Raw genomic sequence first — 10,828 nt, 5'->3', positions numbered from 1 at the left:
TATACTGTGCTCGTGTGTTTGTTGATGAAGGTCAGACAGGATTGTGCTGTGCTGTGACCTTCAGATGCCCCTGCGTGATTCTGGAGGCCACGAGGGGTCGCTGTGGCTCTGGGTTAATATGTTGCTTGACGCAGCGATCATATGGAAATACTTGCATGCTTATTTTTGGTAAAGAAATAATAAGAGGGAAACTATACTTTTGCAAAAAAATAAAGCAAACTTTACAAATCACACTAAATTCTGGGGGTCTTAATTTGACCAAAAAAAAAAGTTTATTTTAAAATACAATAGTTTTATTATATAATATAATTATATTATATAATGAAATTGTGAAGGGCTAGTTTCCCTCTTGTTATTTCTTCACCAAAAAAATGAAACCCCACAAACATTAAATATCATTGCATTAGATACAAAATATGAAAGCCAGTGGCATCTGGCATCATTATGATTTGTTAAGATTTTTTTTTTTCTCAACTTTAAACAATAAATCTATTTAATAATTTAAAACTTAATACATTTAATGTTGTGAAATGTTTAGCTTGAAAAATATAAAATATGCTTGTGCTATCTTTTCTTAAAATAATTGCTGCTTGTTTATATACATATATATATCGCTCAGCTATATATATATATATATATAATGTGCGCTGAAATTCAGACATTGATAGCAAGTGCTTAAATTACCAAATACTTTTTTGGAGCCACTGTAGATTCTATTAATCATCTAGTATTATTTTATTTTATATTCACTATTTCTGGCTAGATCATTGATTCATTGTTACTAATTAACATTTTTAATGCCAAATGACTTAATCGTGAAAAGTACATTTTAGCAAATTATTTCCTGAGTAAACTGTTTGGTCAGGTTTTCGGCGCTTTAATCAATTTAATGCCAGACAATTAAAATATGTGACGTTCTGATATCATCTGACAATAAAATGTTATGTTTTCTGTAAATTTTCTCTTCATTTTCCAATATTCTGATATTAATCTCAATCTTGTTTTGCTGATATGCCGTTGCATTGCTTTCACTTGTCTTCACTCTAATATTTGCGTAGTGCTGAATCTGATCATGTGGGTGTGTCGCTGGAATATGACAGGACTTTGGACGCTGGTATTGTTTTATGCGCCTCAGTAGATCAGCGCTGTCGTTGTTTGAATAGTTGGCATGGGCAGACAAATGCCAGACAGTGTTTGAGTGCTACAGTGAACCTCGTGAAACTAAATACTGCATATATTTGGATATTCGTGGATTAAGTGGGAATACAGTCTGACTGTAACAGTCATAAGAGGTGCATCGAAGAATCCACGTGAACATAAGGGAAAAGCTAGAAAATTCCCGGATGGCAGTGTGCAGTGCAATGCAAAGCAAAGCAATGCAAAAAAAGAAAAAGAAAAAAGCATACGTTATATAGTATTATATATTGATTAGCCATTTCAAAATGCAGTAATCCAGCAATTTTATTTTTTGATTTGCAAAATTTAATAATTAAAATTAAGAGAGTTACAGAGGATTAAAGAGAAAACTAAAAAACAATCTGACAATTAAATATAGGTCAATAATATCTGAGGTTTTATTTGTGCTCTTCTGAATTCGCATTGAATGACCTTTGTGTTCTGGCTCCTCCCACTTCCGCTGCACAGGTGAGGCGCGCGTGACGTCGTAGAGCGTGAAGGGAGGAACCTGCGTTTTATATCCATGAAGTTTTTCTTTCTAAACTAAGAGCTCAAATACATAGTTACAGATATGTGTGATTTCGGTAAGTGGCTCATTTCTTTCTTTTTTATTGCACGTACGAGAATTATAGTTGATTTATAGTTTAATTGAAGACATAAAAAGAGGGTTTCCAGAGAGGAAAGCCTCCGACTATCAGTTATTTGTTCTCGCCAAGTGCGCGTCTGTTGTAATATTTACATTTTTCTTGAACATTATTCAGCAGCTGGATGAACCTTTAGACGCATTATTTTATACTAAATCCTGCGAAAGTAGCCCTGAATCAGCGCAGTTTCATATAGCAGTTTCATAATAGTAGACACAAATGTCATTTGTGTGTGTCATGCTATAAATGTACACAGCTATAAACATTATGAACTATATAAAAAAATCTGTTAATATATTGCAAAAATATTATATATATATATATATATATATATAACAATTATTGAAGCAAAACGTATGCTATTGCATTAGAATATAAAATATCAAAACTAGTATCTTTCCTTTAAATAGTAAGCACAAAAGCACTGGTCAACTAGTTAAAAATCATTGCAAAATGTTTACTAAACGTAGCAGTATTTGTGTAGGCTATCTAATGCAATGACATTTGTAAGTGTGAGAGCACTGTGTGAAAGTACACTATATTAATGTAGACAAGCAGAAGGGTCCTGGCCGGCTGATGAAGAAAGGATTGACGCTCATCGTCATTGGTCATGTTAATTTCATCCTGAGCGCTATTCTTCATGGCAGCGTGTTACGCCACGTATCCAAACCCAGCAATGAGATCTCAACGGAGTATACCGTATCAAACATCATCTCCGTCTCCTCAGGACTGCTGGTGAGTGATTACGCTTATGTTTGTTCACTTATGTCCCATCTGTAGCTCCTAAACTCCCAGTGAGTCTGAATCCTGAGAATATTCCCTCAAAAAGGGCAGTCACATCATGTCACATCTACTGCTTATAATTTGGGTGTGCTGTGGTTTCACCCAAATGAACTATGCTGTTTTTACATATGTTTAACACATTCAATATGTTAGGCTTCCTGAGCAGTTTTAACATTTCTACGTTTTCCCACAGAGCCAGAAAATGAAAGGGTGCTTTCACACTAGCACTTTTGGTACGCTCACGGGTTCGATTGATGTCGCAGTTCGCTTCGTTTGATGATGTGAACGCTGCTTTCAGAGTGTGTTCACACTTGTAATTCGGTTATTTTGGTCTGGAGTGGACTAAAAAAGAAAATAACACATTTAGTCCTGGTTCGATTAGCATTTACACTGTCATTTTTTAACACTGAACCTAAAGATACAAAACAAAAAAATCTGCTTTTATGACACAGCCTATTTTTTGCGACAGGAACTTGTCAAACATCCAGAACAATGCCTTGTCAGCACATATGAAGCTGAGAACTCGTGAAAAGCTTATAAAATGTGTAAAGGACTCAAAGCGACAGGAATCCCTCCGTTGTCACACACACAAATATAAAGATCTGCTGTGAGGAGACGTGGTTCTGATGCTTGTATCAAACTGTGATGGGCAACATCGTGACTATGATGAGAAAAAACAGCTATGCCTGAGCATTCTGTCCTTTTTAGGGTCGCATCTTGTGACATCATGTCCCGTTTTTGGTTCGTTTACATGTCTTTGGCCCATGTTGCGTTCATATTTCAGTGGTTTTGCTGAAACCAAACACCACTTGTTTGGTTTTGCACCAGGGTTCGTATGGCAGCGTTCACACTTATTCAAATGAACCGTACTAAAAGAGCAATCGCACCAGAGTTTGTTTTAATCGAATCGAATCAAACCAAACCTGACAAGTGTGAACACACCCTCAGAAATCAGGCGCGCACCTGCGAACCGTACCCGGGTCCGAATAAAAGGGGTGGTCTGGGGTACGGGTCAGGTCATCTCTGGTACGGTTCGCTGCTGATATGAACGCAATTGTACTAACTCACGGAGGTGAACCGCTATTGATGACGTAGGCTATGATTTGATAAAACTGTGTGTTTGTGTGTGTTCTCCCTTCTTTTCTTGACAAGAAAACACACACTGCAAGCAGAGAATGCATGTCTCAATTCTGCTGGACTCCCACATCCTTTAGTACATTTGTGGCAGATAGACGCAAGTGCCATTATGTGCTGACGCTTTGAAAACAAAACCAAGTGTTCAAAAATCTGAGTATTAAAGTGAGGCGAGCAACTACAGTATGCATTTGGCTGATTTGCCATTTTGTCAATACCATGTAACTGGGGTGAACAGCTGCTGCTTTGATGACGCAAGCCGACCACGGTTAGGACCCAAATCATATAATTAGTGCTGTTGAATCGATTAATCACGATTAATCGCATCTAACATAAAAAAGCAATCGAACTCTGGTTCGAACCGGGTAATCAAACCAAGTGTGAAAGCACCCTAAAATTACACTTAAGTCCTCAAACGTTTTAAAATTATGTTTTCCTCAGAGCATCGCAAGTGGAATTGTTGCAATATTGGTGTCGAGGAATATTACCTACTCGAAACTAGTAAGTAACCTTTTCTCTGTTTTAGTGTTATATTTCTAAGGCCTTATCTATGTTCTGCATACCACTACAAAAATACTATGTTCTTTCCCTGTATTATTTATAGTCAGCATGAAACAGAAGTTGCGATAAGTCTTAATTGTGACATACTCACCTAAAGGATTATTAGGAACACCTGTTCAATTTCTCATTAATGCAATTATCTAATCAACCAATCACATGGCAGTTGCTTCAATGCATTTAGGGGTGTGGTCCTGGTCAAGACAATCTCCTGAACTCCAAACTGAATGTCAGAATGGGAAAGAAAGGTGATTTAAGCAATTTTGAGCGTGGCATGGTTGTTGGTGCCAGACGGGCCGGTCTGAGTATTTCACAATCTGCTCAGTTACTGGGATTTTCACGCACAACCATTTCTAGGGTTTACAAAGAATGGTGTGAAAAGGGAAAAACATCCAGTATGCGGCAGTCCTGTGGGCGAAAATGCCTTGTTAATGCTAGAGGTCAGAGGAGAATGGGCTGACTGATTCAAGTTGATAGAAGAGCAACTTTGACTGAAATAACCACTCGTTACAACCGAGGTATGCAGCAAAGCATTTGTGAAGCCACAACACGCACAACCTTGAGGTGGATGGGCTACAACAGCAGAAGACCCCACCGGGTACCACTCATCTCCACTACAAATAGGAAAAAGAGGCTACAATTTGCACGAGCTCACCAAAATTGGACAGTTGAAGACTGGAAAAATGTTGCCTGGTCTGATGAGTCTCGATTTCTGTTGAGACATTCAGATGGTAGAGTCAGAATTTGGCGTAAACAGAATGAGAACATGGATCCATCATGCCTTGTTACCACTGTGCAGGCTGGTGGTGGTGGTGTAATGGTGTGGGGGATGTTTTCTTGTAGGGATGTCCCGATCCGATCCACGGCATCGGTATCGTGCCGATACTGGCCCAAAACGCTCGATCGGATATCGGAGGGGAGAAAAAAAATTATCCGATACCTATGATCCGATACCCATTAGCAGCTAGGGGTGGAACGGTACGTATTCGTACTGAACGTACGTTCGGTGCATGGATTTACACAGAGAATACACGGTATAAAAATAAATAAATCTCGCGTGCACATTAATTAATGTAATACGGAACTAACGTTACTGTTAGATACGCGCATATGCGGGTTCTTTAGGGACACCTAATCTGTAGCCCGCCTTAGCTCTGAACGCGCGTCTATATCGCTTCAAACGCTCACTTTATCATTATACGCGCGCGGCGCGTCCTATTCGCTTTGGACGCGCGAATGGATTCAAACTGTTCAAGCATCGAACTAGACGCGATAGACGCAAATTTGACGCTCTATTCGCGTTTGGTGTGGACGCAGCAAAATGAACAGGCTGCGATGTCAAGATTGCAATGCTGGAGTGTGTGTGTGTGTGTCAGAGAGAGAGAGAGAGGCACGGGCGCGATCGAACAGTGGAAACATAAAAACATACTCCGTCATTTTCATACAGGACATCATTAAAACTGCAAAAAGTGTTTAGCCTACTTATATTTCTGTAAAACACAACATTGTGCTTTTGTCAAACTGTCAACTCTTGTCAAACTGTAACTGTCACCCAACCAAAATCACACACACACACACACACACACACACACACACACACACACACACACACACACACACACACACACACACACACACGCTGTTTAAAAGCAAAAATGATCTCATCTTTTGGACATTCATCATTGCATTGGTTTTCATTTCTTGTCCTAAAACAGAGCACTAATCTGTTTATTTTTAAGTTACACATTCTACATTGAATAAAAAATAAAATCAAATGTGTTTTTAAAAGTAGTATTAGAAATAAATTATTTATAATTCAGATGAGAATAAAGTTAAGGTTAATTAAAATTTTAAGGAAACAAATATATTGATCTGAAATATAGCAAATTAATTTTAAATTCATTCAGGTTACCAAACATATCTCAAGGTCTTTTGAATAAAGGCTGGCAGTCTTTCATTATCAACTGTTGTTGTGGACTATATACTGGAGAAGTATTTGTTCTCCATTTGAGTGAGATGTTTTTATGTGGCTAATTGATCAAAGTGCTTCCATTATATTTTATTATTATTAGTATTAGTTCAAGAATAAAATAAAAATATCGGATTGATATCGGTATCGGCAAATAGCCAAAGCTGCGGCATCGGTATCGGTATCGGAAGTGAAAAAGTGGTATCGGGACATCCCTATTTTCTTGGCACACTTTAGGCCCCTTAGTGCCAATTGGGCATCGTTTAAATGCCACGGCCTACCTGAGCATTGTTTCTGACCATGTCCATCCCTTTATGACCACCATGTACCCATCCTCTGATGGCTACTTCCAGCAGGATAATGCACCATGTCACAAAGCTCGAAATACTCTAAAGTACTAAAATGGCCCCCACAGTCACCAGATCTCAACCCAATAGAGCATCTTTGGCATGTGGTGGAACGGGAGCTTCGTGCCCTGGATGTGCATCCCACAAATCTCCATCAACTGCAAGATGCTATCCTATCAATATGGGCCAACATTTCTAAAGAATGCTTTCAGCACCTTGTTGAATCAATGCCATGTAGAATTAAGGCAGTTCTGAAGGCGAAAGGGGGTCAAACACAGTATTAGTATGATGTTCCTAATAATCCTTTAGGTGAGTGTACAGTACAGTGCAAAAGTCTTAGGCACGTATACCTTGAAGTATTTTCACCCCAATAAAATGGTTTTAAGCCAGTTATTTATTTATTTTGCTATAATGTGTCAGTGTCATTTCCAAACATTCATTTTACCATTAATTGTTATAATCCAGTGAGATTTCTGTATGCACAAGGAGTCTGATAACAGTCAGTATGACCTGATCTCATAATCACTGAGTCTGTCTGTGAATACATGAAGAAACAGGAAAAACTGAGACAGATTAAATCCAGAAGATCTGCGGCAACGTCTCCAAGACACTTGAAGAAACCGATTTTTAGAGTAAAAATACTAATGTGCCTAAGAGTTTTGCACAGTACTGTTACTGTATATCCGAGTGAAACAGCTTCAATAACAAGAAAAAATGTAAACACCTTTTTTAATGCCAGTAAAAACAACGTCATCAGAGAAGAGATGTCACTGCAAGAGGAACGGGAAGTTATTTTCATTCCGAGGGCACATACATTTTTTTATTTTTTTTTTCATATTCCATGATAAAGCATGAATTGTCCATTTTGATTTTATGGTGTCATTAACACAGCTCTGTTCTTCTGCTTCCTGCAGCACATCGGTCTGTTAGTGAGTTCCTTTCTGAACACCCTGCTCACGCTGGCATGTTTATTGGGGTTGATTTTGGCTATCAGTCTGACTATTTCAACCGACGGGAGCGGCCTCATGAAAGGATGCAATTCCACCAACAATGCACGTTCTCTGGTTATCGTCAACTGCCCTTTTGATGCCACTCGCATCTATGTGAGTCTTTCTACTGGAAAACATCTTAAAACTACAGCGAAAATATTAGAAATGCATCTGTTTATACACATCAGCATATTACAATGATTTCTGAAAGATCATGTGACGCTGAAGACTCGAATAATGATGCTGAAAATTCAGCTTTGCATCACAGGAGGATATTACATTTTAAAATATATTAATATAGAGAGAATTTATTTTAAAATGTAATAATATATCACGATATTCCTGTTTTACTGTATTTTTGATCTAATAAATTCAGCCTTGATGAACAAAGGAGACTTTTTTTCAAAAACATGTATAAAATGTTAATTATTCCAAATGTCTGACATTGAGAATCTTGCATATGAAGGCTGAACTTGTTTCTCATCCAGGACACAACCCTTGCTCTGTGGTTCACCTGTGCTGCGTTTACTGTGCTGGAGGCTGGACTGTCTGTGTGGTGCTTTATTGTGGGTCTCCAATTAAGAGGCATCGGACCCTGTGCTCAAAACTACATCAGAGAGCAGGTACAACTCTGAATATTCATGCAGGTGACTCCGCTGAATTAACCTGCTGTGTGTAAAACCGAAATCATTTTCCTAGGGATTTTCTATGGACTGATTATGGAAATGATTTTGCAGGGTTCAGAGATTTTTTACATTTATGCATTTAAGGCAGAAGAAAGCAGGTGGTCAAAGCTTCTTACATTTATACATTTTATCAGCCTTTCAAAGTGCTAGTTTTTGAAAACGATACCGTTATTAATTATCTCCATGTAAACTACAAAAACTTGAATTTGAGAAAACGGAAACATCATGCACGTGTGTATTATGTGTTCAGTTTATTTGTTTCTTTGCAAAGCGACATCGCCAACTACTGGCCTGGCAGCAGAGTACAGCATTTTTAGTCATTTTCGCGGATCCGTGTGAACGGAGATCGTTTTAACAACATTGTCATCGTGGAAAACGCAAAGGGAAAACTTTTTTGTTTTTAGTACATAGCTGTCATGTAACTGTACCCTGAATCTTCAAACAAACCGGTTTCAGACTCTTTGAGATGAGGTGATGTGCAATGTTTATTATGAGAATTTATTTATTTTTTCACTTTTGATGCATATAAATCTATTGTTTGAGACCTCCACAACAAAATGAGAAACGGTAACACTTTATAATAACGTTCAGTTGTAACATCATTTATTAAACATTTATGAAACGCATATTCATGTTTTGTAAATGATTAGTTAATCATTTACTAATCAATTGTAAATGACGTATAACTGAATCTACAAAACATACAAACAATAATTAACATATCACTTATTAATCATTTATGAACGCATAGTCATGTTTCGTAAATAATTAGTTAATCATTTACTAATCACTTGTAAATGACTTTGGTAACGAAATTTACAAAACATACATAAAATGTTAGTATATAACTTGCTAATCATTTATGAATGTTATGTAAATGATTAGTTCATCATTAACTAACCATTTATAAATGCCTTGCAACTGAACGTTATTATAAAGTGTTACCTGAGAAACCTTTAAAATAGCATAATTTGGGCACTGTCATTCTAAAAAGGTCATGTAGAACTGTAATTAAAAAACATAGGGATTAAAAAGAGCTATAATATGAGTGTCTTTCATAACAGCTGGAAGAGGAGGCCTTGGCGTCTAGATCAAAGATGGACCAACACCACACAACTCAAGGAGAGCGTCTCATTGCACATCAGTCCGCCAGCGCTTAGAGAGAGGTGGGACATTTACTGTGGTGAAACAGAACATAATGCAAGTTTTCATCCATATGGAGTTACATTCTGCATTTGTATTAATTAATAATGTAAATTGTTCTGTAGATGATTTGAAGCACTGAGGTTGTGAAACAGATTTTATGCCAGTTGAGGATGTTTGGTCTGCATGTGTTCAGTCTACTCATATAGACTGTAAATAAACCAAAAACATATTCATTGTCATTTTCTGTAACTGTATACTGTATTACATGTTGTGCAGTTATCGTTTACATGGAAACTAAACGCCCAACTTAATTTCAATTTTTTTGATGTTTTGTTATTGCGCTCCCAATGTCAAATATACCAAATACTGTTTTATTTTACTTTAAAGGAAAGCAATTGTTTTACTATCTAATGTGCCACACGGTGAGCTTTCTATAGCTAGTTGTCATACAAAGTCCAATATGCAGTATAGAGAGTGTGCTAGAGCGCCGTCAGAGACGTTAATCTGGGGTGGATTCAGTGATGCAGAGAAAATCTCACACTCACAGATAATCTAGTGTGATTACAGTAGTTAAATATTGACAGAGACATGACTGAAACTGTCAAAACACAGAGATTTCCCTCTGCTTGATGCATTCAGTTTCAATTCAAAAGACTGCGTTTGTTTAGAGAGCTGTAATAGTTTCATTCCTGACACGTTACTCAAAATCCCTCATCTCGATGCAGAAAAGCGATTTATTATTTTTAATATTGTGGTGTGTTGTTATCAATGTGCATTATATTTGAATAAATACATTTTAATATAAAAGAATGAGTTTTCAGAAGTCTAACTGCTCCATAATGATTTTTTTTTTTTTTTACATAAGGCTATGAAATGTTTTTGACATGCAGATATAATAATTTCATTTTAGATTCCACAACTAGAGTTGAAATGGTGAACATTGTTCTTTTATATCTGCACTTTAAAATAAGTTTTACACATTTGCTACAATGTTTTAGTAGTTTTATGAACAATTATCTAAAATGCAATTAACATGGCATGAAAAGTATGTTGAAGAGGATGAACAACATTTTCTGAAGACCCACTTCCACTGATCCTTTGTTAGATTGGTAAAATAGTTCTCAAAGACCTGTTTTGTGCCCTTGTGCCTCCTGTGATCTCACACTGGCCCGGTTTAATTCCATATGTAAGTTGATGATGTGTTCTCAGTGTTATGGTAAAGCTGACCTCATTCACTTCACTGCACCTGTTGGACTGCTGGACATCTGCTGTTCACTCGATGCATCAGAGACAAAAGAGTGTCAGAGACAAAAACCTCTACAATCTAGATTATCAGACTCCTCTCTTTATATGGTTATTACTTTATCATTTAATCAAGATGAAGAGAAAAATGCAT

General features: G+C 37.2%; 1 protein-coding gene across 1 annotated transcript; it reads left to right on the top strand.

Annotated features, from left to right (window-relative positions):
- Nucleotides 1-1,638: 1,638 nt before the first annotated feature.
- On the top strand, nt 1,639-10,235 carry krtcap3 (keratinocyte associated protein 3). Its single transcript, XM_079854001.1, has 6 exons — nt 1,639-1,760; nt 2,371-2,555; nt 4,179-4,238; nt 7,526-7,714; nt 8,089-8,223; nt 9,351-10,235. Exons 1-6 carry the CDS (start codon nt 1,748-1,750, stop codon nt 9,444-9,446), a joined length of 678 nt encoding a protein of 225 aa, XP_079710127.1. The 5' UTR covers nt 1,639-1,747; the 3' UTR covers nt 9,447-10,235.
- Nucleotides 10,236-10,828: the final 593 nt, after the last annotated feature.

Source organism: Squalius cephalus (genome assembly GCF_949319135.1).
Source record: "Squalius cephalus genome assembly, chromosome: 20".
In the NCBI taxonomy this organism is placed as follows: Eukaryota; Metazoa; Chordata; class Actinopteri; order Cypriniformes; family Leuciscidae; genus Squalius; species Squalius cephalus.
Note: the sequence above shows the minus strand (reverse complement) of the source record. Positions and strands in the feature narration are given on the sequence as shown.

Excerpts from the sequence above, each read along its gene's own strand:
- krtcap3 (XM_079854001.1), top strand. Across the intron at positions 7,715-8,088 it reads TTGATGCCACTCGCATCTAT|GACACAACCCTTGCTCTGTG; the intron begins GTGAGTCTTTCT and ends TTTCTCATCCAG. Across the intron at positions 8,224-9,350 it reads AAAACTACATCAGAGAGCAG|CTGGAAGAGGAGGCCTTGGC; the intron begins GTACAACTCTGA and ends CTTTCATAACAG.